Genomic DNA, 27,751 nt, shown 5'->3' with positions numbered 1-27,751 from the left:
TGACGGCTCGGTCGTCCAGGAACAACCGGTCTGACGTCTTCGGCGATGCCAGGAGCCTGCCAGCTCTCCCCCCAGTCGCGGTACGTGCCACACGGCGTCTGCATGTGCTGTGGCCAGAGAGAACTGCTCGCTCCTCCACCCGCACGACACAGATGGCACAGACGGGAGCATGCTTCCTCATGACAGTGTGCAATTATGCCCAGTGCCTCCAGCTGTAACAATTACCAGGAGAAAACCCCAGGGAAGGAAACAGGCCTGGCCGAGAAGGCTCTTGCACACTGGCACACACCACTAAGTTCTCCCCAGGGTGGCTGCGGGAGCCACGGCCCCCGGCCCCTTTCACGGTCCTTCCCGGCACCCACAGAGGGGAAAAGCATTCGGTGAGCGGTGAGATCAGGACATAAGGCAATCATCAAACGGGATATATCTAAGTAAGAAAATACCAAGGCTTTATTATTCTTTTTTTTAATATAAAGACAGCCCTGTTGTCGGCCACATGGAAGGATGTGCACAGTTCCCGAGAGTCAACAAGACATCCCTGCTTCAGACCGCATATACCATAATGCCAAAGAATGGACGCCAAGGGGGAACGGGGTAATGCTCTCATCTTCATAGCAACAGAATGCAAAATAAGACAAAAATTAAATGGACTTAATTAATGCTGGACATTCCCACAGGGAAAAGACCAGAGGACTTTCAATCAATCAGTAGTTGGAGACAGTAACAACTCCATTAGGCTGAGCCACCCTCGCTCGTCTCTCTGGCTCTCCCCGTGAGGCACCACAGTCTGGAACCAACAAAGCTGGCAGCCAGGAGCTCTTGCTTCAGAGTCCACCGAGATAAGCAGGGGGCAACGTCTTGGAAGACCAGATAACTGGGCTTTGGTGAGGCACCTACGTGCAGCAGTGTCGCATATGGAAGTTGACAACATACTCAGCATTAGTCCTCTGCACCGAAATAGCAAAAGGCTCAAATGGGTGAAAGGTGAAGGCAACAAGGCGTCGCACTGTGTGGTTGATGGGGCGGCCCAGTAAGCCTGCCTGGATCTCAAACTTGAGCAGACCAGAGTCCCGGGCATAGAACCTGAACAGAACAAGGAGAAAAAGAGAAGACGGTATAGATATTCACCACCATCTTGAAATCTGCACAGCATGGGAATGCAGCAACTCGTTATTTAATCTTACAGTATCTCCTCTTCATCGGCCCCAGGTTACCAGAAATGCAAAACCGCCTTCGTCTGAGCAGCTCATTTTATGCACAGGGGCATTATGAATTTTACTGTGCTGTCCTGAATCATTGGGTCATTTCTCTTTCCCAAGATGACCCTTAGTCACAGCCTTAACTACAGCCTACCCTTTTCCAGAAAAGCTGCCCCAAGACTGTCTAGGCCAGGCTAGAAATGAAATGCAAGCCACGTGTATACTTTTAAAATTACCAGGTAGCCACATTAAAAAAGGTAAAAAGAGAAAGGTGAAATTAATTTTAGTAATATATTTTATTTAACCCAATACTGGTATCTAAACTATTACTGTTTCAACCTATAATCCAGGTAAAAAAAAAAATATTAATGAGGTATTTCACATTCGTTTTTTGTATTAAGCCTTTGAAATCTGATGTGTGACACATGAGCACGTCTCAATATAGACTAGTCACATTTTAAGCGCTTAACAACCACATGTGGTGAGTGGTTACTATCCTGGACAGCGCAGATCTTGGCCCATATTTGAGTTTTTCATTTTTAAGAATATATTCTTTTGGAAGGTCCTTCTTTTTCACACACAAAAACAAAATACTAAGTAGTTTTTCATTTTTCATCTAATACTTCCATTCATCCCCATACTTAAAGACATTTTCCCATACGCAAAATAAGCGTCCTTGGGTATCAGGAACTAGAGATGTTCAGGGTTGGGGCTGAATTAAGGGAAGTCCTAGAAAATGAAGAGCTCTGAATTACAGAGGTCTATAACTTCCCTTTTGGAAAGCAAACATATGGCAGATATAAAGATATTCATAGCCTCTGACTCAATAATCCCATTTCCATGAATTTATATCCTCAGAATTTAATTTAAATGGAGGACAGAGTGATATGGATAAAGACGGCAACTCTAGCACAGCTCCCATGTAAAGATGCAGGAGAATAAAGGCTCAGTGACAGGGGACTAGTTCAGTCAACTGCGGTACATCTAACTGAGGGAATAATACGCTGTCATTAGGACTGTAACTCTGAGGACTATGTAACAACACACACAAAAAAGCAGGCTACAAAGAACGACGCTAACCAGGATTACAACAATGTCCATGTGAACATGCATACTGACAGAGACTAGAATGGAACATACAATACAGGTGTTCAAGTCATGGCATTTCCTCTTCCAATGCCTTCAGTATGCTCACATTTCTCATTTTATATTAAAAATAAGTGAAAAACCCCTTTAGTCAGCGGCAATAGGCATTCCCAAATTTGTTACTTAGGTTACTCTCTTTTCAAACTAGAAAGGCAGGTTAGAAAGGAGAGGAATGTATCTCATGCTACCTTGACAATATCAAATGAGGCCCGTGATACACTTTTATGGGTGAAAACCACAGTCACCTTACCCACACAGTCCCCAACACACAAAGGGCTTGTAAGGTAAAGTGGGTTGTTTGAGCTTCTAAATCTAACTACCAGTTCACAGGAAATGTGCGAGGATGAGAGAAATCGTAAATACTCCTCCAGGGATGCAGTGAGCAGACTCCAGAATGTGGGCAACACTACAGGACAATTTCACTGCCAGGAAAATAAGAGGGAAGCAGAACCTATAGGATAAAATGGACTTAAGGGAGTAGCGACCAAATGCAGTGTATGATCCTGATGGGAACAAATGGAACCATTAAAAGGATATTTACAAGACAACAGTAAAATGTGAAAACTAGGTACTTGGTGGTCGTCATAAAGTTTTGATAATTTTCTTAAGACAGAATAATGGGGGACGCCTGGGTGGCTCAGTCGTTAAGCGTCTGCCTTCGGCTCAGGTCATGATCCCAGGGTCCTGGGATCGAGCCCCACATCGGGCTCCCTGCTCTGCGGGAAGCCTGCTTCTCTCTCTCCCACTCCCCCTGCTTGTGTTCCCTCTCTCGCTGTGTCTCTCTCTGTCAAATAAATAAATAAAATCTTAAAAAAAAAAAAAATTAAAAAAAAAAAAGACAGAATAATGGTATGGAGGTTATATTTTTCTAAGTCCTTATTTTTTAGAAATTCATGCCGAAATATCTATAAGTAAAATGTTATAAAATCTGAGATTTGGGGCACCTGGGTGGCTCAGTCGTTAAGCGTCTGCCTTCGGCTCAGGTCATGATCCCAGGGTCCTGGGATCGAGCCCCGCATCGGGCTCCCTGCTCCGCGGGAAGCCTGCTTCTCCCTCTCCCACTCCCCCTGCTTGTATTCCCTCTCTCGCTGTGTCTCTCTCTGTCAAATAAATAAATAAAATCTTTAAAAAAAAAAAATAAAAAAAAAAAAAAAATAAAATAAAATCTGAGATTTGGTTCAGAATAATCAAGGGTGGCAGTTGGGGGGCTGGGGAGTGGATGGAAAGAGATGACAACATTGACCATGAGTTGATAACTGTTAAAACTGGGTGATGGGTACGTGCAGGTTCATTATACTCTTCCATGTTTTATATGTTAAAAAAAATAAATTTATATAATTTATAAATAAATTCTATAATTAAAAAAAAAATTAACTGGTTTTTGGAACATGGCTGCAATTTCCCAGAGGAAATACCATGAGCGGTGATTAACTGTTTAGAATGTGTTACACAAGCCTATTTAATACACAATGAAGCTGGATCATGAAACACTACCCACCACTGTTTCCATGTGAAAAAGGCTTTCCACTCTCCAGCTAAGGGTTCCAGGAACACACCTCCCCTGAAATCACCCCACGGGTGGTGGTGGTACCAGTTCCTCTCCCTAGGACCTAACACAGCACACAGAACAACACAAGCTCCCAAAACGGAGAGAAGGAGGGGTCTGTGGAGTGGACATTTGTGAGGCAAGGACTTAGTTTTCAAGGTTCTAGCAATAACACAGTAGTCTACACTCCAAAATTTCTCAAGTGAGGAAGCAGGAGTTTCTCCAAAACCTGCCTGTTCCCCCAAATTATCTCTGCTATCTTTTCTACTAAATAACATGAGGGGATAAAATCATTTGAGTGAAATAAAATTAGAAAGTCTCAACTATGAACACTACTACGCAATGGTGTGTGCTTTCCTACCCTGGATACCTTTAAAAAGGAACAACACTTATCTGAATTGGATGTTTTGATGAGAAGCAAAGAGCAGAACTACTTAATTTATGAGACTAGTGCCTACATGATCAAAAGCACTCACCACATTATAGAAACAGCCTGTCCTTCCAATTCAACCCATGAGTACAAGTGGGCACAGTCACAGTGGAATGAGGTCCAAGGAGAGAGAGAGAGAAAGCGGGCCATCTTTAGCCCTTAGGCAGTTAGCAGCTGAAGCAGTGATGGTGTACCTGATAGGGTGATCTCCACAAGTCTTGGGTCGCTCCATGACAGACACCCACTTGTCATCGTAGCTGAAGAGAGACAAATCAAGGTAGGGGCTACCGCTGTAAGACTGGGCACTGATGGGGAGCTGGCCCAGCAGCCGGCGCACTGCCTCTGTGTGCCCTCCATACTTGGCATTTACAATAGTGTCTTTAAACCTAAAATAAAGCACCAGTGAGGAAGGCTGCGTTAGCAGGCACGCAAAGCTGCCTTGGATTTTAAATTGATAAAACATGTCTAAAAACAACTCATTCTGTAAATAGAAATCTAGATAGTGAAGGAAGTCAGAACTCTCACATATCCCAAATCTGCCTGGCTACAAATATTCTCAGAAAACAGAATTTGAAGTGGGAACATTAAATTACTTTAGAAAAATTAACAAAGACTCTCCAAACAAGTTTAAAATGAGTGTAACTATTCTATGACAACACTTCTGATACTCAAATCTACTTCCCCCAAATAACAGCCTCAGCATTAGAAAGGAGTTACAGAGAGCAGAGAATCCCGTGGAGAAGAGCAGCCTCTCTCTGACTCTTCTTGGGATCAGTTATAAGCCAACTTTCATCAAAACTTTTGATAAATTCCTTATCCCTCGTTTCAAGTCTCGGAGCTAGCTGCCTGTACTCCCACAGAAACATCGGTATCTAAAGACCAGGAACATGGACACAGAGTCACGTATCTCACTTACTTTTAGTAATAATAACAAGAGAGCAATTTTTTCTCACAACTGTCATGAATACCAAATTTAATACCCTTTGACCAAGTATTTCTACTCTTCTAGAAATTTACCCGAAGGAAGCAATCCCACATGCAGAAAAATCTCTGTGCACATTCAATACAGCACTGTTTATGATAATGATAAATATATGAAAAATTAAAAACCTACTGGAAAACTGTAATTTTCAAAGATTACACAGTTACAGAGAAAATGTTTATCATAATGGTAAGTAAAAGAAACAGGCTACATTCTGTCTACACAGTATGATTAAAAAACAAAGAAAAAGGGGCGCCTGGGTGGCTCAGTTGGTTAAGCGTCTGCCTTCGGCTCAGGGGATGATCCCAGGGTCCTAGGATAGAGCCTTGCATCGGGCTCCCTGCTCAGCGGGGAACCTGCTTCTCCCTCTCCCTCTGCCGCTCCCCCAGTTTGTGCTCTCTGGCTCGCTGTCAAATAAATAAAATCTTAAAAAAAAAAAAAAATTCAGGCCTAAAAAAAGACAAAGAAATATATCAAAATGATAATTGTGTTTGTGTAATCACATTTTGATTTTAATCTTTTCACTTTCCCATAGCTTCTTAGAAAGAATGTCAAGTATCAGTAATATATTTTTAAAAATCTCTATATCAGAGCATATCATATGGTATAAAATTCAAGGGGAAAATAGTATTTTTAATCCAGGGAGAAAATATAACATTTCATCCCTGAAATTAATGGAATGAAAACTAATGAAATAAATTTAAAAACTTGGGGCTCCTGGGTGGCTCAGTTGGTTAAGCGACTGCCTTCGGCTCAGGTCATGATCCTGGAGTCCCGGGATCGAGTCCCGCATCGGGCTCCCTGCTCGGCAGGGAGTCTGCTTCTCCCTCTGACCCTCCTCCCTCTCATGCTCTCTGTCTCTCATTCTCTCTCTCGCAAATAAAATCTTAAAAAAAAAAAAAAAAATTTAAAAACTTGAACGTTCCCAACTTTGTGGAGACTAGAAAGCTTGATGAGATGGGTTCTGATTTTTGTCTTCACCATTAACCTGTGATATTGGACGGAAATCAACAGTTCTCAGTTTCCCCCAAAGAAAGCCTAGCTCTCAGTACTGCTTTTCTATTACTCCTCTTGACAGTAATTTTCACAGCCTCAGTGTAAATCATAAAAATAAATCTTGGGCCAAAGAGAACTTCTTTCTTTCCCTTTGGATGAGCTGGAATCAAAGACTGTGGATTCTCTGGTTTTCAGCTCCTTTTCAGCCAAGATCTAGTACTACCTCTCACAATCCACACTCTGCCTTGCCTAGCTCACTGGCTTCAAATGATGAGGGCTGGCCCACGGCTGCATGATGATCATAAGTCACAGCCTCCACAACAATCTCTAGGTTGAAGCAGTTCATCTTCCCCAGAGGCACTACCAGCTCCACTCTCTGTGCTCCTCACTGACAAAAACATGAAGCAGTTATCCCTGGGACGTCCTCTGGCGTTTAACTCCTGGCTCACTGTCACTCTGCCCAGTTATGCCTCTCTTCAATTCATGGGGACTTCTAAATTCATAGAGATTATCCTTCCAGCACCTCCAGTACTAGGTCCCACAACCTCTCCTACACTTAATCAATTCCTCCCCACCTTTTCCTAAACCATCAGCTTCCCCCCAACTACACAGTTTCAGACTATTTCCTGTACCATGCTTTTGTGGTTTATTTTCCAGAGGCTTCCTTAGAAAAGGTACAGGAGAGGTAATTTTTTGAGAACTTTCATGTCTGAAAATGTCTTTGTTCCACCCTATTGGATATAAAATTCTAGACTGGAAATCATTTTTTTCACAGAATCCTGAAGGCATGATTTTATTGGCTTCAAGCTATCTGATGGCTTATTTTTTAACATGTGAAATGTATGTTCTTTATACAAGTTTTTATAATTTTCTCTTTCTCCCCACTGTTCCAGAACTTCATTTTTAAAAGATTTATTTATTTTAGAGAGAGAGAGATAGACCGTGGGGGGAGAGGGGCAAAGAGAGGGAGAAAGAGAATCCTAAAGAGGTTCCACATGGAGCCCAACATGGGGCTTGATCCCATGACCCTGAGATCATGACCTGAGCCAAAATCAAGAGTCGAACACCCAATCCACTGAGCCACCCAGGTGCCCCCTCAATGTTCCAAAATTTCATGATGATATGCTTCAGTATGGGTCTTTTTTTCATTAGGTAGTTGATGGAGCTAATAAAGATTTAATAATTATTTATCTGGGGGCAAAAGCCATGATTTGCAGCACTTGCCACTTTCTGTGCTGTAAATCCTACTGCTATGGTCAATTTCAAGGTACCAATGTGACATCGCTGAATGTGGGGCTATTGAAAGATGAGCACTAGTGCTTAACTAGATAGTATTTTCACCATACAGATAAAATAGATACAAATACACTCAAAAGCATAAACAACAGTAAAGTAACTACAAAATAATTTTTTTAATTAAGGACATGATTTTTTTTAAAAGATTTTAATTATTTGAGAGAGAGAGAAAGAACACGAGCAGGGGAGGAGTAGAGGGAGAGGGAGAAGCAGAGTCCCCACTGAGCTGGGAGCCCAACGTGGGGCTCAATCTCAGGACTCTAGGATGATGACCTGAGCCGAAGGCAGACACTTAACCAACTGAACCACCCAGGCGCCCCCGAAATAATTAATTTTTAATAACGACCGCATTTAGCAATAGCTTGCAAAAATCCCTGAAGGCTTAATAAACTGGCTCTCATGAGCCAGTAGGAGCCAGTACTAGCACACCACTGAGAGGTCCTGCCAATCTCGAAATTTATGTTCTTCACGACCGGAAAATTATTTACATTATTTCCTCCCCATCATTTTCTCTACTGCGCCTTGTGGAAATAACCAGATATTGGACATCCTGGGCAAATTCTCCAATTTCTTTTCATCTTTTCTCTCCCATTTTCCTACTTTTATCTGTTTATTCTATTTTCTTGGAGAATTCCTCAACTATACCTAACAAAGTTTAAATTTCTCTTCTAGGAATGTTTTTTTTTATAGCTTAAATTATTTCAGTGATTGCAATGTTGTTCCTTTATTCTTTCTACTGTTTGTTTTATTTTGGTCTCTTTCAAAATAAAGATTTTCCTTACGTAACTCATGATCCTTGGTGTCCCCCTTCTTTTTTTCTTGAACATTTAGTCTAACCTAGAATGGATCACTTTCACTTATTTTTACTAAAAGATTACTGGAGACTGTAAAATTGCGCATTTTAGAGCCATGTGCTCACAAGAAATAAAAAATACTTCCAATTTATATACACATTGTATTTTCAACGCAGCAAAGCATGAAAAGCATGACAAGATGGTTAATGAAATGTTACATTACGATACAGTTCTGTGGGGGAGATAAAATAGATATACGAATTCAAACATAAGAAGAAACAATGTAAAATTTCAAATAGTATTGGCACAATCTGCTCTCTCCTTTATTTTTTGTTTGTTTACTTATTTATCTGACAGAGAGAGAGACATCAAGAGAGAGAACACAAGCAGGGGGAGTGGTGCTGAGCAGGAAGCTCTCTCCTTTTTATATCAAATACTGAATACCAAATTCCTATGGCATCTAGATTCCCCAGGGTTATGTTTTAAAGTGTTGAGTTGGGGCGCCTGGGTGGCTCAGTTGGTTAAGCGTCTGCCTTCGGTTCAGGTCATGATCCCAGGGTCCTGGGATTGAGCCCCAAATCAGGCTCCTTGCTCAGCAGGGAGTATGCTTCTCCGTCTCCCTCTGCCTCCCACTCCTCCTGCTTGTGCTTGCTCTCTCTCTCTCTGTCAAATAAATAAGTAAAATCTGGGGCGTCTGGGTGGCTCAGTCATTAAGCGTCTGCCTTCGGCTCAGGTCATGATCCCAGGGTCCTGGGATGGAGCCCCACATCGGGTTCCCTGCTCCGCGGGAAGCCTGCTTCTCACTCTCCCACTCCCCCTGCTTGTGTTCCCTCTCTCGCTGTGTCTCTCTCTGTCAAATAAATAAAATCTTTAAAAATAAATAAATAATATCTTTAATAAATAAATAAATAAATAATAAAAAATAAAAATGTTGGGTTATACACCATAAACTTATACAATGTTATATGCCAATTATTTCTCAATAAAGCTGGGGGAAAAAGGCTTGTAATAATTTTATTTTTAAAAATCAGTATTAAATATACACTGAAAATTGCATTTTCTGCAATTATTCAAATTTAACAGCAAAAAATTTTTAAGATCAACGTAAAAATTAATGTATGAGGATATCTACAGTTGATCAAAATCTTTTGGTGGTATGATACAAAATTCTGAGGCTCACAAAGCTGGAACTCCACCTTTCTTCTCAACCTTTATCTTCTCCTTATCTGAACTCCTGAGTTCCTACAATTTCACGTAATTCCAGATGCATTCTGAAATAACTCTCAAAAAACAGCTTCTTCTAATTACTGGGTGATTTTATTCATTCAACAAACACATAATGAGCTGCTCCCACATGAAAGACACTGGCCTAGGTGCTATGGGTACAGCAGTGCATATAACAGACGAGAATCTCTGCCCTCATGGGAGTTTACTTCTAGTGACTTGATATTTTGTCTCAGCCAACTGTACCCAGCTTTGTAATTAGTTGATAATGATCTGCCTGATTTTAAAGCTATCTTAAAAGAAGAAAATTCGGGGGCGCCTGGGTGGCTCAGTCAGTTAAGCATCTGCCTTCACAGCTCAGGTCATGATCTCAGGGTCCTGGGATCGAGTCCCACGTCGGGCTCCTTGCTCGGTGGGGAGCCTGCTTCTCCCTCTGCATGCTGTTCCCCCTGCTTGTGCTCTCTGACAAATAAATAAAATCTTACAAAAAAAAAAAAAAAGAAGAAGAAGAAGAAGAAGAAAATTCAGGGGCACCTGGGTGGCACAGTTGGTTAGGTGTCCAACTCTTGGTTTCGGCTCAGGTCCTGATCTCAGGGTTGTGGGATCCAGCCCCTCATTGGGCTCTGCACTCAGTGCAAAGTCTGCTTAAGAGTTTCTCTCTCCCTCTCCCTGTGCCCCTCCCCCTACTCTCAAAATAAATAAATCTTTAAAAAAAATAATAAAAAGAAGAAAATTCATTCCAAAATGAAAAAAGCAAGTTCTGATCCATGTTCTGCCTCCAAAAATCCTTCTATACCGAACAGAAATGCTTATAAGGCAGAAAATTTGTGTGAACCAGAGAAAAAGGAAAAGGCAAGTAACTTGTCTGAAAACCAATATCCATCTATTTCTAACTGAGTACTACGCTTTTATATAAAGATGATGCCACTACATTAATGTATCTGCAGTTCATTTTTTCCAGTGGCAGTGATGCTCATTCTGAGTCATCTGTTCACTCTGGTCTGACCTATCTTGAAATCTAAGGCAGGTACTTTCCCTAACTGGCTAGAGTTGGCGGAGCAATTTAGTTTGTGGTGTCCAATAAGGCACTGACTGACTAGAGTAGGATTCAGCTTGGGCCAATGGCCCAAAGTAACCATTCGTTTCACAATAATATACTCATAATTACATCTGAAACTCTGGTTCATAGGAAGACCTGGCTGATGGGGGGTATTAATTTAGAGTGACCCAGGTGTTTGTGGAGGGACTCCAAGTATGAACATCTGAAGGTCTCTTCTTTGGGTTGGTCAATTTCCCTAAGGAAAAATCTCTAACCTCCTCCGGGAGGAGCATAAGCCTGGCTGCCAAATCTGATAAAGGGGACAGGAATCTTACTTTCAGTTTGTTGGTTTTCACTTAATTCTTGTTTTTAGCATGACAAATCTCATCCCTACCTCAGCTGTTCCTCATGAACGTGAAACCAGAGCCTACATGGTTCAGTTTCTCCAGAGACTAAACCTCCAGCCTTCTGCGGAAGTGAGGAAAAGACAGTCACTTGGCAGAGTAGCTTAGAGAAGGGGGCTAGAGGGCCTGATTAGTCCTTTCCAGACCTTCACCCAATCCTCCTGTTTAAGACTACATCTTAGGTATCTTCAGAGGTACCTAGGGCCTCCAATTCTCCAACTCTTTCCAGAGTTCTCCAGAGCAAGGCAACTTGTTTCTTGATGACTAAGCTCTGCAGTCTTAAGTTTTTGTTCTCTGAAGTGTGCCAAGTTGGTTGCCGATGATCAGTTAGCTTCTCAGCTCCCAACACCGATTCAGATCTCTCTCCTGTCGCCAATCATCTCCTATCTCCAATGTCTCTCCTCTCCCATTCTCTTTGCTCTTGTTATATTTACACCTCTTACTCCTTTATTGTCATTTTAGTGGGGCTTGGGGGTGGAGCAGAAACAAACACATGTGTTCAACACATCATGTTTAACCAAAAGTTCTAAAATTATTTCCTTAGTCATTCACTCAAAAAATACTTAAATGCTTGAAAGGACATCATGAAAATACAGCAATAAATAATAAAGACACGGTCTCTATCTTTCTACAGCTCTTAGAGCTCTCCTTCGTCTAGGACGAATCACAGATAATGCACAAGTAATTCCACAGGTGCTGAGAGACAGAAAGAGGTTCAGGATGACCCAAGGGGTTACAATGGGCAGACCAAACCAAAGCGAGGCGGGCAGAGAGAATACAGAAAGGGTTTTTGGAGGACATGGATTGTCTAAAGAAAAATTAAGTCTGTTAAGCCCAGTGGAAGAGCTTACCGGCGCTGGATCTGCCTTGCGAAATTGTTGCTGGAAGCTGAGCAGGGAAACTGGACTTCACTGTGTAGGGTAGCGTTACGGAAGAGGTCACAGAAGTTCTCAAAGAGTTCTAGAAGCTCATCTGATGTATTCTCAAACACGGCAATCACCTCTGTTGTCACCATATTGTATACCACAAAGAAAGATGCCTGCAGAAGAACAGAGAGAGCTATGAGACAGCTAGGTATACTGCCGTGCCTTGGAAACTTACCACTTGGTTGAGAATTCAAACAAGTGAAACAAGAAAACACTTCTGCTCCCACACTAGCATAAAAACATGGTCCATGTCCAGGTGGTTCTGGGAGAGGAGGAAGCCGCGGTGCACTTTATCATTCAAGGGCCATCAGTCATGGCCAGTACTGCTGGATTTACCACCATATCTGTGCTGCTGGAATTACTGAGCTGGCCTGCGTATATGTGTAGAAAGGGTTCCAATCTTTCATTTCTGACTCTGCAAATTCAACATTTTTCCTTCCTAGTATTTATTCCCTACTTGCTCCTCAACCCAGCCTGAAATAAAAAGCACTTTTTTAAAATGCCAGATTTAATTTTCCCCTGCTGAGAAAGTGATTGGTCACCTGTGGCTGCCTGTTGGCAAATTATTTTCTCTTGTATACGTACAGTTGAAAGTTCAATTCAGGGACATTTATTTTCCCTCTTAAGATTTCTAACACGCAGAGAGACACCTGAAGTACACTGTGTCCTAAAACTGCCCAGGCAAGTTGTAACCAAGCAGGGAACTGCTGCTGAACAAATGAAAAATCAGGGAGGCATTTTCCTTTCTTTCTTCATAAATGTTCTTTCAGCCAGGAGCATTTGGAAGATACATTTGAGATTTGTAGCAATTAAGATCAAAGGGGGAACCTGAAAAGCATTCAAATGCCATAGGTGGCAGAGTTACTACCTTCCCTGAATGGGCCCCTGGGTCACTAGCCCTCTAAACCACCAGTGCTCTGCTCTGCCTAACAAGGAAGCTCCAGGAACCCCTGGGTTTTGTCCCAATGAATGTGGCAATGTGAATCAATCTGCAAGCTTTCAACAGGACTCTAGAAGTTTTCAGAATGTTAAGATTAGTACTCCCCCTCCTACGACGGAGTTTAAGTCTCCATCATCAATTCCTGGAGCCACATGGCCCACCTGTTTTACTAGTCATTAGTCATTCCCAGAGCTTTCATTACATGACTTTTGCAGTCACCTGGAAATTAAATATGGCTGTAAATTAAAGAGGCTGGAGAGTAACCTGAGAATAATACCCATAATATTAGCAGGGCTTTGTGTGTAGATGCACTTTTTCTCATTAACCTTATTGGAACCTATCAAATTAAACTGGGGAAGGGGGTAGGAGGACAACTAGGGCAAATTGGGTTTAAAGTTACAAGCTCTGTAAGCAAAACACTGAGCACTAGTACTGAGTCCAGCCAAAATTTATTAGAGCTACCAGAAATAAGTGGGTCATGTTTTAGCAAAGGGAAGAAGGATCATCTCAAATGCGGCTATCAGAGACAACTTATTCCCTCCAAATGACAAAGGTAATTATAGCTCAAACCTAAATAAAAGATTGACTCATGTCCTTTCTATAGACCTGGACAACACTTTAACCCTCTCAGGGCTCCACCAGGATCCATCATAAATATGTGAATATAAAATTACACATACCTTACTAGCCTTCCCTCCAGGGCAGACTGGGAAATACAGAAGGGGACAGAAGTCAAGGGTGTCACTACCAATCTCCCATGACACATAAGATGGACCAGACGCTCATTTGTGATGGTTCAATGGGCAACTTCATCATTAACAGGGAAGAAAAGAATCCAGGAAAACTAATCTCCAACCATATTACTCCCCACCACCCACCTTTTTTTAGAATATACAAGCTATGATTCAAAAGAAAAATCCTGGAAAGCATTTTACCATGGATGGCTGGTAAGGTCTTACGAAATAGTGTCCTGCAGTCTCCTATGACAGGACCAACTGCAAGCCAGTGGGAGATACGAGGCTCAGCCCTCTTTGTGGCTGACTGGTTTGCTCTCTCTTCTGAATCCCCAAACTTGTTATCTAAGGAGACATTCTGTAAACAGGAGAACAGGGAGCAAAGGTACAGAAAGGTAGGTCTCTTTCTCGACCAACACTAAAGTGGAGAGCTTCTCAAAGAGAAATGCCCCAAAATAGCCTGAATTACAACACGGTGTTTCAACCCAAGAGTCTTGGAAGGTTTCTGTGCTCTTAACACCACTTGATTCCCATTTGAGAAACAGCTCTCTCCCCTCCAAGATCTTTCATCCAAACTGAAATACCCTAGGACGTACAGTCCTGATGATTCACTTGGGGGATCAGAAGTTTTGGCTTCCTTTTAATCTTTTCACTGCTCTACAGCCTATGGTCCAGCACATGGGCACGGTCAGGGTAAAGTCATAAAACTTAACGGCCAGATTAACTTACCTATTAGTTACCTCCTAAGGATTTTATGAAGAAGTATACTGACATTAACCACTTAAGCAGGAAAGGCCAAATTTTTAGAAAAATTTTTCGGTATGGTGGGCTCATTCTCACTCCTAGATCTAAAGCAGTCAGACCAACAAGCACAGTCTCACAAAGTCAAGAAGGCAGGATTATCCACCGGTAGTCCAAACTTTGACCCTGTAGCACTTGGGCTTCTTTCTCAAGGGAACTGAAAATGCTCTGCAGAAGAATTAGGGTAATAATCACCGAGCTGACCACCCACATATCAATGACTTGAGTTTTAGCTTCCATTTGTCCAAATAAGTACATGTGGCCAGAGAAAAATGGAGCTATTTTAAGTTTGAGGCCCAAGATAACAAAAATTCAAGAGCATGGAAAACGCGAATTCCTGAGAGGCTGGCTATAGGCAAAGAGAGAAACCTTCCCATTTTACCAAGGGGATGGGAGGAGAGCACTTCATACCTGTGATGGATCTGTGACCCGCAGGGTTACCACGTCCTCACTGGTGTACTTGATAAACAGATGGTTTTCGTCCAGAAGCTGCATTTTCCACATGCGCAGCTGCCGCAGCTGGTCAAAATACTGGAAGAAGCGCCTCTTGGCCATCGCACTACCATCCTGCTCTGCCCGGCGCCACAAGTACACGAGCAGCCGGTGTTTTAGGGAGTTGATGAAGGGGTCTCTGAAAGGGTTGGCCATGCCCGTCTGACTGTCCCGCTGCACCTCCGGGCAAACGGCTGACACGGTGAGGAGGTCATCCTCATAGCAGAAGCGGCCGATGGTCCTCACATCAATGAAAGTGCCTTCAGGGGTCACCTGGAAGACGTGGATCGTCTGCTGCTGCACCGACAAGATGGCCAGGATGTTTTTGTACAAGTACAGCCCTTGGTTGTGCGACAGGACCACTTTATCACACTTGAAGGTGCGGGTATCACATAAGCGGCCAGTGTGAAGGTCAATGATGTGAAGGGAATAGTCCTCCAGAGGGGACCGTGGGTTGGGGGTCACAGATTCACTGTTCCGATACACCTCGTAAAAAGGAGGGTGCGGCTCATCCGGGAGGTAGGCAGCTGAGCCCACGATGACACACCGGCAGTCGTCGGTGAAGAGGCTACACTCTCGGTTCAGGTGCTCCCCGTTGGCGGCTACGTTGGTAATATGCAGCAGGACAAAAAAGCGTTCAAAGAGCCGGCCGCGGATGTTGACTGACCGCTGGTCATTGCCATTGGACAGGATCTCCCCCTCATAGCCCTGCAGTAAGTCCTCAGCTGCCTGGCAGCCCTGGTATTCATAGATTTCAAGAGAGGTCTGGTCTGAAGAGAAAGCAATAAAGTAGCGCCCATCAGGCGAGAATTTACGCAAGAAACAAGGAGGCTTTTCAACATTGACGACGGTGAAGTTGGGGAAGACATTCTGGTGGAATACTCGGACCTGATGCCAGTGGGTACCTGCCTTGCCTGAGCTGATTCGTCGCTGTTCCAAGCGGTGAATGACATTTTGGTTCTGGATTCTTCGAGGTTTGATGGTGGAAACATGATGATCCATTATCACATCTCTGCGTGGAAAAGTGAAGTCAAGAAAGCAAAACAAAATTGACCAAAACATAAATATACACAAGTCAAAGAGATTTTCCTCCTTATACCCCGGACCTAAGAACTCGCAGGGTGACAGTGATCAGCATTTCTCCTTCCTAGATTATAGTCAGAAAATGGTCCTGACATTTCTGATTCTAAAAACAGGTTTGAGGGAAGGACCTAATTCACTAGGAACACCTTCAAAGCACTCTTAGCTGTTGGGAATATTCAACAGAATAAACGTAGAATTACATCAAATTTTTTCAGTGTAAGACTAACATTTAGTGCACGTTCATTAAAGAAATGTATTTACTGGCTGTTAGGATGTCCATACTACCCTGGGTGGCTCAGTCAGTTAAGTGGCTGCCTTTGGCTCAGGTCATGATCTCGGGGTCCTGGGGTCAAGCCCCGCATTGTGCTCTCTGATCAGTCAGCAGTGAGTCTGCTTCTCCCTCTCCCTCTGTGATCTCTCTCTCAAATAAATAAAATCTTAAAAAAAAAAATGTCCATACTACCCAAAGCAATCTATAAACTCAATGCAATCCCTAACAAAACCCCAATGGTGTTTTTTGAAAAAATAGAAAAATTCATCCTGAAACGCACATGTAATCTCAAGGAACCCCAAACAGCCAAAACAATTTTGTAAAAGAACAAAGTTGGAAGACTCAGACTTCCTGATTTCAAAACATATTACAAAGCGAAAGTAATTTAAAAAAAAAAAAAAAAAAAGTGTGGTACTGGCATAAAAACAAATATAACAATGGAATAGAATAGAAAATCCAGAAACAAACCCTCACAGATGTAAACTCAAGATTCAGGAAGTTCAGAGAACCCCAAATGTGATAAACCCAAAGAAATCCATGCCCAGACACATTACAGTCAAACTTAAAAACTAAAACACAAAGTAGAAATCTTATAAGCAACCAGGTAGATGATATATTACCTGGAAGGGAACAATTCAAATGTCTGTGGATTTCTTGAGAAACTGTGGAGACCAAAAGGAAGCAGAACGTTTTGAATTGCTCTTCTGGGTAAAGAGTCAAATCTCAGCTAAAAAAGCAACTCTTCAGATTTTTCCCTACCTTCCCAACCATATCAACTCTCATTCTACCCTATTTTATTTTCTTCAGCCCTCGTCACATTTTGAAATTATCTTGTTTACTTTGTAGTATCTGTCACCACACACCGACCCCAGGGACCCTGCCCAATTCTAGGTGAATCCCATCACCTAGAGCAGTACCTGAGGCACAGTAAGTACTCATAAAACATGTTAAATGAATGAATGGAGCAACATTCCAACATGGGCCTTGCAGGATCAAGAATTCACTAGGCAAAGTAAAAGAGGAACATTTCAGAAAGAAGGAAGCCTAAAAAATACACTTGGAAGGAGTGTGGCATGATACATTTGGGAAACAGAGTAATCCCAAGTGGTTAGAGCCCAGGAAGCACAGAGTGAGTGAAAAGAGAGAAACCCAGAAAAGCAGACTGGAGCCAGGCTGGAAAACACTTTACAGGCCCCTCCACGCCACACCAGCTATTACACATTTTAAGCAAGGGAGTAACTGATCCAATCTATATTTTAGAAATAAAAACATAACACACAATGTGGTGTTTGTATATATTGTTTCCTTCTAAAAGGAATCTGAAATGCTTTATGTAAGTATAGATGCTATCTAGTCAAGTTAAAGATGTGCACACCTCTATGACTGACCAAACTAAATTTATCAAACTGCTAGTCACAACTCATTAATGAAGCCTTGAAATCAATTTAGTGGATACAGTTGACATTTTAAAAAGTGGAATAAAATAAAAAATACCACATTGTATCACACATAGTAAGGGTAAATACTATTTCACAAAACTTGTTTCAATTGCATATATGAATTCTATGCACTGGGTGAGGATATAAAATATATTTCCTACTGATCTAGACTACAGCAAGAGAGTGCTTACTGCCTGACCTCAGGCCAAATCTTGTCTGTCTGCTTGTTTTTTGTAAATAAATTTTTATTGGAACACAGCCATTCCCATTCATTTACACGTTACCTATGGCTGCTTTTGTCCTACAAAGGCACAGATGATTAGTTGAGACCAAAGACCACGTGGCCCACAAATCTGAAATAATTACTGTCTTGCCCCTTGCAGAAAAAGTTTGCCAACAGCTGATCTTGAGCACTGGTTCCTAACTGGGGCAATTTTGTAACATCTGGAGACAATGTTTGGTTGTCCTAACTTGGGAAGGAGGGATGTTATGAGTGTCCAGCAAATAGAAGCCAGGAGTGTTGCCAAACATCCCACAGTAAACAGGACAGCCTTCCACATTTAGACCAAGATGTCAATTGTGCTAAGGATGAGAAACCCTGATCTAGAGAAATGTCCGCACATGAGTAACATGAATGTCTGCAGCAGGATTGTTAGCAACAGCAAAAACCGACCACACTCCAAATGCCCATGAACAGAAGACTAGATCAATTCTTCCAGGCATACTCATGCAGCGGAATCTTATGAAGCAATGAATCAATGCACTACAATTATATATAACAACCTAAATGAATCTCAGAACACAACAATGACTGAAGAAAGCAAGCAGCAGAATATTTTTATGTGATTCTCTTTATATAAGCTCCAAACAATTTCTAGTTTAAGGCTATCAATATATATGGTATACAATTACAGAAAGCAAAGGAATTTACAAACGTAAAATTCAGAACAGTGGTTACCTGTGAGAAGTAAGAAATGGGATGGGGATTGGGACACACTGGCAGCTCTGAGGTTGCATTTTTTCTTGAATCAGCATTCACTGTACTGTCATTCTTTAAAGATTACATACACTTTGAAAGTATTATTTGTACTTACTCAAAAAAAAAATTTTTTTTAAAGATTTTATTTATTTGACAGAGAGACACAGCTAGAGAGGGAACACAAGCATGGGGAGTGGGAGAGGGAGAAGCAGACTCCCACCGAGCAGGGAGCCCGATGCGGGGCTCGATCCCAGGACCCTGAGATCACGACCCAAGCCGAAGGCAGATGCTAAACGACTGAGCCACCCAGGCGCCCCTCAAATTTTTTTTTTTAATTAGAAAACAATCATCGTGAAGAGAACACTAAAGTAGGACAGTAAGATGAAGCCAGATGTACAGAGAAACGCATACCATGTGGACCTGCAGAACTGCCAAGCTTCTAATTTGGCCCTGATTTTTCTCAGCAGACAAAGAAAAAGGAAAAAACAGTTACAGAATCTGCACAGCCAATAAGATAGAAAATAGACGCTTGGAAGAAGCACAGCTCTTCCCGCCACTGTTAAAAGCAATCTCTCTCATAAGTTTTCTCAGAGGACCTTGGCTTGATAAAGTGAGCAATATCCTCCATATCTGAACAACAAATATACTGAATTTCACACAGCTACTCCTCGTAACAGTGACATTGTTGCTGTGGTTATTCTGATACAGCCTAAAAAAACACACTATTAAGATTTAAGCATTTCAAAATACCAAATAACACACAAAACTGCTTCACTCAATCCCTGCCCAGGGCAACCCTGCCAACCTAAGATGGGGGCTAGAGTCAGAGAGGGTGACCAGAATGGGAAGACAAAGGCAGATAAGGCCCAGGAATGGGAGGACTAGGCATGAAATACCATCTAGCAGACAAACTGCTGCGTGGGATCAAGTATACCACAGTGGTTCAACTTAGAAAGAGCCACTGATCATATTAAGCAAAACAGATGCTTAATTCTAAGAAAATTGATGTACACTTTGTATAGTCCCATCTTAAATTCTCTGATTTGTCTTCTTAAGGGAAAGACACCAGTAACTGGGGTGAAAGGTGTGAGGCTGTAGGGTAAGCGGAGCTGAGGACCTGTTAGCTTCGGCTCCAAATTGTACAGAAAATCCTCACTGAATTTCCTAACACCTCCTTCAGCATGCGCGCTCTCTCCCTCTCCCTACACACACACACACACACACACACACACACACAATTTTATATCACACAATTGTGATTTTGAGAGACATGGTGGAGTTATTTAAGACTTTTTCAACTTGTTCTCTTATTGATCTGATTATAAAAATAATACATGCTCATAAAAACTCAAACACTACGGAAAAAGTATGAAATGAAAGTCCCTTTGGGGCGCCTGGGTGGCTCAGTCAGTCAAGCGGCTGCCTTCAGCTCAGGGCATGATCCTGGGGTCCTGAGATCGAGCCCCGAATTGGGCTCCCTGCTCAGCGGGGAGTCTGCTTCCACCTCTGCCTCTCCACCTTGCTTGTGCTCTCTCTCTTGTTCACTCTCTCTCTCTAATAAATAAAATCTTTCCTGAAAGAAAAAGAAAGAAAGAAAGAGCCTTCCAGTCACTGTGAGAATTATGATGAAAAAAAGAGTCAGAATAACTTATGATATTTTCCCCAAAGCTGGCCCTCTCCCAGCTCCCCTAGTCCAGTGAATGGCCCAGCTACTCTCCTGCTCTCAGGAACCAGAAACCTGACCGTCTTCCTTGATACCTTTCCCTCCGCCCCCTGATCAGTCATCAAACTCTGGAGGTCTTCTCTCCTACTAAATAGCCCTCTAATCTTCCACTTATCTCTATCACAACCTGCCAGTCCTTATCCAAACTTTTAAAATTTCATGTCTGCGATACTATACCAGTTTCCTACCTAAACCCACTCCTTGCAACAGCCAATGATCTTTTCAAAATGCTTTTGTGACCACGTCCTTTCCCCTACTGGTTAAAACAGGATGGTATCTTCCCACTGCTGTTTATGATCAGAATCAAAATCCTTAACATGCCAATCAGGGACTCAAAGGTCTCAGCTCTGCCTCTCCATCCCCATTTTTTCCCATTAACTCTAACCATTTCTTCAACAGGGATCCCACCTCCTGCCTCAGAAGCTTGGCACTTGCCGTTAACTGAAATCTAAAAAAGCTCTTCTCCTCCCTTTGCTAACTCCAATTTCAGACATCAACCTAATTATCTCTTCCTCAGAGAAGTCTTCTTTCACCTCCCCCTTAGCTCAAATACCAACCTAAGAGCCATATCTTGCCTTCACAACACCTGTCATGCTTGCAACTTTGTCTCTGCATTTCACTCCTACCTGTGGCACTAGATGGTGAGCTCCTGACCAGTACACATATTCTGTCCGCCCCATCACTGTACTGGAAACATCTTAAACCTCATTTCCTGTACGTTGGACCTGCCTCACTCCAAGTTCTTTGCCAACTAAGGTATCCACAGGGGCTGTTCCCTCTGCCTAGGACGTCTTTCCCCAAGCCACTGCATAGTTTCTCAAGTTGCAACATCTCCTCCAGGAAGTCTTCCCTGATCATTCTCTCCAAAGCAGGCCTCCCCATTACTTTCTCGGTCTTCTTCATAGTAACTGCCACAGTGTGCACACCTACTTTTACTTGCATGGCTGTGTTTAATGATGGGAGTCCCCCACTACACCGTACTCCCTAGACAGGAAGCAACCATGTCCACTTCGGTCACCTCAGTTTTCTCAGAGCCTAGCAATGGGGCTGGCCCCTCGTGTGCGTTCGGTACGTTATTTATGAATGGAAGAAGAAAGCCTGGCGGAATGGGGCCACTAGCTTGTCGTGTGGTACTAAGCAAGTCCTTTCCCCCTTGCTGCGTCTCAGCTTCCCCACGACGGTCGGTGCACACACCCCTCAATAAGTTGTGACGGCTTCCAAAGCGGTAAGGGGATACCGAGGGGCGGGCATACACACCCAAGGGGGCGCCCCCGGAAAGAGAAGCCCGGGGCGGGGCCTCAATGGGAAGGGAACGCTCAGGGAGGGCGGGGGCCGCGGGGCCTCGGCGTCTCGCGGGGAGGAGTCGGGAACCCGGGGAGGCCTCGGTGAAAGCCTGACGAGCTTGGAGGCTGGCCCAAGAAAGGAGAAGTCCTCACCTGTACGGTCCTGGTTCAACGGACCGGGGAGAGGGAGCCTCCGGCCTGCTCGACGCGAGCCTCCCCCAGCCCCGCCCCCGCCATGCCTCCGGCCCCGGCGCCCGCGGCTGCAAGTCCCCGCTTCCGCTTGCCACCGGAAGTGCGGCGCAGCGAGAAGAAAAGCGGGAGAGAGCGCGGCGGCGTCAGCGGACACTGAGAGTGTTACAGCGCTCCCTGGTGTCCGGAGGGGGAAATCGAAGCCACAGGGGCCCAGCAGCTGCGAAGGAGAAAACCGAAAGCCCTAACCTGGGCATGTCAGTGATCTCTTAAGGTAATGTTTCGGGGCCTGCTGGACACGTTTGCAAAAACATGGATAAAAATTAATGTTTCACCTCTTGATTAGATGCGCCCTTTCATCGGCGGAGGAACGATCCGCTCTGTGATGTCCGCTCCTGCGCAGTGAGTGCTTGGACCCCCAGGACTATATCCTCCTCTGAACATTCTGCCCAATACAGTTGCTGGCTCATAGTGGAAGTGCAGAAAAACGTCTTGCGTTAACCTAGTCCCATAACCTTTACTTGGACAGCCGGCCCCCAAATTTCCCACCGTCGGCCTCCTTCGGATCATTCAGTTCTCAGCGCCCGTGACTGCTTCCGATTGCTCTCATTCCACGGCCACTTCATGCTATTTTTTGTGGTTTTTGTTTTTTTTAATTTTATCTATCTACTTGTCAAAGAGAGCGAGACAGAGCACAAGCAGGGGGAGCAGCAGGTAGAGGGAGAAGCAGGCTCCCTGCTGAGCAGGGCGTCCAATGGGGGACTCGATTCCAGGCCCCTGGGATCCTGGGATCCTGACCCCAGCCGAAAGCAGGCAGACGCTTAACCGACTGAGCCACCCAGGCGTCCCTCACGCTATTTTTTGTTAGCACTCATCACTATCTGATATTACCCGGTGTGTGTGTGTGTGTGTGTGTGTGTGTACGCGCGCGCAAATGTCTTTTTTTGTTCTGTTTCCCTTCGCCCTGCTAGAACGTCAGCTCCGTGAGGGCAGGGATTTTGTCTTATCTTCTATCCTCGCCTACAACAGGGTTTGACGTCTTGCAGGTGCTGCATAAGGATTCAGTCCATGAATGAGTGGCTCCGCCCACATTGTTCACAGCAATCCTAGGAGGAAGGAATACTAATTAGCCTTTACTGATGAGGACACAGACTCAGAAAGCGTACGTGGCTAAGAGGAAACAGGCTGGGTTCTTGGCCCAGTCTTGACATTTCCCGGCTGAGCGTTCTCAGGTACTGACTGCAGAGTCTTCATTTTTTCTTCTGGGAAATGAAGATTTACCTGCCTAGTGATGTTATTTAAAAAATTAGAGGTGCTATATTTGAAGTGCCTGGCACAGCCTGGAATGTCCTAGATGCTCAGTAAAGTTTCATTGCAGTTACCCAAGATCAACTCCCTTGCCCACCCATGATGAAATTGAGACCCCTAGAGGGACATGCCTTGTACAAGTTCATACGAACACAGGCAGCAGAACTGAGACCGTGACCCAGGACTTCCATCTCCCCTTTTCCAGGGTTCTCTCCCCCACAGTAGCAAATTCTGACTCTGCCATTTGGGTTCCTACATGTTAGGCAACTCACTTACCCTCTGCCAGTCTGTTTTCTTATATCTAAAATTGGGTAATTATCTGACTTGAGCACTGGAGAGATCACATAAGAGAATGTTGTTTAAACTATCAAATGCTACTCCAATGGAAATGTTTGGGGCCTGCTACCTCTGTGCTGAGCCTGGTCATTAAAATCAGGAGTTTTACTGGTACCAGAAGAATAACTGAAAAGAAACTACCACAGTCTCACACCATATACAAAAATCAATTCAAAATAGACTGGGGGCACCTGAGTGGCCCAGCTGGTTAAGTGTCCAACTCTTGGGGCCCCTGGGTTAAACATCTGCCTTCAGCTCAGGTCATGATCCCAGGGTCCTGGGATCGAGCCCCACATCGGGCTCCCTGCTCCGTGGGAAGCCTGCTTCTCCCTCTCCCACTCCCCCTGCTTGTGTTCCCTCTCTCGCTGTGTCTCTCTCTGTCAAATAAATAAAATCTTAAAAAAAAAAAAGTGTCCAACTCTTAATCTTGGCTCAGGTCATAATCTCAGGGGTGTGCTACTGAGACCTACCTCAGGATCCACAATGGGCGTGGAGCCTGCTTGAGTTTCTCTCTCTCCCTCTCTCTCCCTCTGCTCCTCCCCCCTCTAAAAAAATAGACCAAAGACCTAAATGTAAAGGCCAACCTATGAAACTCTTAGAAAGAAACATGAGCATAATTCTCTATGACCTTGGATTAGGCAACAGTTTCTTAGATATGACACCAAAAGCACAAGCAACCAAAGGAAAAAATAGATTAAATTGAACTTCATTAAAATTTAAAAATGTTAGGGCGCCTGGGTGGCCCAGTCAGTTAAGCGTCTGCCTTTGGCTCAGGTCATGATCTCAGGGTCCTGGGATCAAGCTCCAAGTTGGGCTCCCCACTCAGCAGGGAGTCTGCTTCTCCCTCTCCCTCTGCTCCTCTCCACTGTGCTCTCTCTTGGGCTCTCTCTCAAATAAATAAATGAATAATGTTTGTGCTTCGAAAGACACAAGAAAATGAAAAGACAACCCACAGAATGGGAAAAAATATTTGCAATTCGTATATCTGGTAAGGGTTTAGTATCAAGAATTTTTTTTTTAACTCTTGTAACTCAACAACAAAAAGACAAACCAACTGAAAAACAGGCAAAGGATTATATATACAAATGGTCAATAAACACACGAAAAGGTGCTCAGCATCATTAGTCATCAGGGAAACAAATTCAAAAGCATTGTGAGATACCATTTCACAACCACTAGGACAGCTATGATTTTTAAAAAGGAAAATAATAGGGGCGCCTGGGTGGCTCAGTCGTTAGGCGTCTGCCTTCGACTCAGGTCATGATCCCAGGGTCCTGGGGTCGAGCCCCATGTCAGGCTCTCTGCTCAGCTGGAAGCCTGCTTCTCCCTCTCCCACTCCCCCTGCTTGTGTTCCCTCTCTCACTGTCTCTCTCCATCAAAATAAATAAATAAAATCTTGAAAAAAAAAAGGAAAAGAATAAATATTAGTGAAGATGTAGAGAATGGGGATTCTCCTACATTGCTGGTGGACATGGTACAGTCATTGTGGAAAATAGTTTAGCAGGTTTTGTTTGTTTGTTTGTTTGTTTGTTTGTTTGTTTGTTTTAGAGGGAGGAGGGAGGGGCGGAGGGAGGGGCAGAGGGAGAGAGAGAGAGAGAATCTTAAGCAGGCTCCACACCCCAGGCAGAGACTGATGCAGGGTCTCAATCTCATGACCCTGAGATCAAAACCTGAGATGAGATCAAGGGTTGGAGGCTTAACCGACTGAGCCACCCAGGCGCCCCCGTAATGTTTAACTTCTATTTAACTTTTACTTATAAGAATGTCTTTAAAATCCTCTGACTTCCCACTATTGTTCTTGCTATTTGTCGATTTAATGCAGAGTCCGACACGGGGAGCCTGTCACACTGTGTCACACTGTGCTTACTGGAAAATTTGCTAGTAGTGGAGGAGGCCTGAGGTTGTCTTTCCTCCTGGCCTTTTCCAGGAAGTGGATTTCACTTCATTGCTCTCAGAGTCAGAAGTTATAGAGGCGACCAGAGGCAAGACTATGACTGCCTGGGAGGTCTTTGCAAGAACTTTGCCTTCAATTCAGAATCAAATAAGGAGCCACAGGAAGGCTCTGAGCAGACGAATAGCATAAGCAGGGTTATGTTTTAGAAGGTTCACTCTGGCTGTCACAGGGAGAGGGAACTCTTGAGAGTCCAGCCAGGAGGCTACTGCAATAGTCCAGGCAAGAGGTAATGGTCACCTGGATTTAAGTGATAAAGGTGAAGGTGGTAAGAAGTGGTTGGATTCGAAATATACATTAAAGGTATATTGCCAATGGCTTGCATAAGCAGTGTGAGACAGAGAAATAGAAGAGACAAACATGTTCCAAAGTATTGGGCCTAAGTAACTATGAATGCTTTTACTCAGAGAGTAATAGTATCTTGAATTGGGCAACGTTTAAAGCAGCTACTTCTGTTTTGCAGCTACTGATCCCCAAGGCCTAACACAGTGCCAGGCACAGAGGCACGCAATAAAGATTTGCTGAGTGCTGATACCAGTCTTCTGTAGATGCAGGGCTGTGCCTCAGATGACACATGTGATTCCGCAGCTCTTCAGCCTGCCTCTCCCAGATGCTCCAACTTCTAATTGCCCACTACCCCCTCCCACTGTGCTCCCAGCCCAGGAAGAACATTGAGTCCTGAGCCCCCACCTCAGCCCGTGCTCCTCTGTCCTCTCAGGAGTCCCAGGGCACACCGGGTCCCCAAGTGAGTGGGCTGGTGGAGTGATAGGGAGGGGGGCCTGGAGGCCCTGAGAGCTTTCTCTCCTCTCACTCTGTCCTCCTGTGGCTCTTCTGCCAAGGCTTTTAGCAACTCTGCTCGGTATGTGCATTAGCCACGAGAAGAGGAGATGGGAACAAAAGCAGGATGAGAGGCTCTTGTTCTTTCTCCCATTCTAGAAGAGGCTGGCTGAGCTCTTTTCACCTCTATATTCAGTGGCAGACATTTCTTACCCTAAGTAATACACCACTGCCGCCCCATCATCCCCATCATCCCCAGCACCAACATCATCATCCCCATCATCACCAACACCATCACCATCATCACCATCATCATCATCAATCCTTTTGTGAAAATCATCACAATCACCATTTAGTACATATTTACTGTACACCAGACCCTGTGCCAATCATTTCACCTGCATTATGTCATTTAATCCCCCATGAGTTTGGTATTGTTATCCCCATTTTACAGATGCAGAAACTGAGGCTGTTTCACTTGACCCTCATTTAGGTCCCCCTACTCTATTCTCATTCTGCAAGGCTCATTTCCTTATAATAAGTCCTGTATTGTTGGGGCACCTGGGTGGCTCAGTCGGTTAAGCAGCTGCCTTCGGCTCAGGTCATGATCCCAGGAGGGTTCTGGGATCGAGTCCCACGTCCGGCTCCCTGCTCAGGGGAAAGCCTGCTTCTCCCTCTCCCCTCTGCCTGCCACTCTGCCTACTTGTGCTCTCTATCTATCTGTCAAATAAATAAATAAAATCTTAAAAAAAAAAAAAAAGTCCTGTATTGTTAATTGCAGGAAATGCTCAGTTTCTGCTTGTAGTCCCTCAGCCTTCAGATTCCGAATCCAAATTCTTATCAACTGTTTGAAGACGTACCTTCCCTCCGTGCTCTGGGCTAAATGCTTCCTGCCCCCGCAGTGGTTTTTCTCTGTCTTCGGGGATCCTGCAGCCCTTAGTCTTTCTTGCACAATCTTCCCACTGCCTCAGGTACCTATGCTTAGGCAACAGGATGAGGTTTGCTCTTGGTAAAAAAAAAAAAAAAAATGCGTGCACACGCATGCGCACGCGCGCACACACGCGAGCGTTTTCTTTTGACTTGGAAATGTTTAGGGACAGTTGCTCCTGTTCACATGGCAGAGAAAAAGAGTATGGGCTGCAGAATGAGGACTGACCTGGTGTAAACAGGGCATCCCTTGCTGTGTCTGAGCTGGGATGCCCGGGCAGCAAGCATGCGGCTGCAATCTGGTCGTTGCGGGCTCGCCAAACTGGGACCCTGGCTCAGTGCTGCATCAGCCAGGGAAGGAGTGTCTTTTTCTCACTGGTCCACACAGAAGACTTGCTTTTTTTGCAGTCGATCCACTCATAGAGGGAGCTTTGACCTAATTCACACAAAGGTGCTTTATGGTAGCAGCCACTACGGTTTCAATCTCATTTTTGCCCTATGCCCTCAGTGTACCTTTAGACAAGTGACTTCACCTG

At 44.0% G+C, this 27,751-nt stretch overlaps 1 protein-coding gene across 10 annotated transcripts; it reads right to left on the bottom strand.

The window, feature by feature from the left end:
- Window positions 1-426: 426 nt before the first annotated feature.
- Window positions 427-21,987, bottom strand: DET1 (DET1 partner of COP1 E3 ubiquitin ligase). 10 transcript variants are annotated; one of them, XM_078078896.1, is made up of 6 exons: window positions 21,881-21,987; window positions 16,924-16,965; window positions 14,869-15,961; window positions 11,908-12,095; window positions 4,516-4,707; window positions 427-1,083 (listed from the first exon to the last, which is right to left on the bottom strand). In XM_078078896.1, exons 3-6 carry the CDS (start codon window positions 15,949-15,951, stop codon window positions 894-896), a joined length of 1,653 nt encoding a protein of 550 aa, XP_077935022.1. In that variant the 5' UTR covers window positions 15,952-15,961; window positions 16,924-16,965; window positions 21,881-21,987; the 3' UTR covers window positions 427-893. The 10 variants fall into 10 exon arrangements, with proteins under 10 accessions (XP_077935022.1, XP_035969319.1, XP_077935021.1 ...); XM_036113426.2 differs by lacking the exons at window positions 16,924-16,965; window positions 21,881-21,987 and adding an exon at window positions 21,375-21,702 and having other exon boundaries at window positions 14,869-15,719; window positions 15,859-15,961; XM_078078895.1 differs by lacking the exons at window positions 16,924-16,965; window positions 21,881-21,987 and adding an exon at window positions 19,133-19,953 and having other exon boundaries at window positions 14,869-15,719; window positions 15,859-15,961.
- Between the last annotated feature and the right edge of the window lie 5,764 nt (window positions 21,988-27,751).

This window comes from Halichoerus grypus, chromosome 8, assembly GCF_964656455.1.
Source record: "Halichoerus grypus chromosome 8, mHalGry1.hap1.1, whole genome shotgun sequence".
Taxonomy (NCBI): Eukaryota; Metazoa; Chordata; class Mammalia; order Carnivora; family Phocidae; genus Halichoerus; species Halichoerus grypus.
Note: the sequence above shows the minus strand (reverse complement) of the source record. Positions and strands in the feature narration are given on the sequence as shown.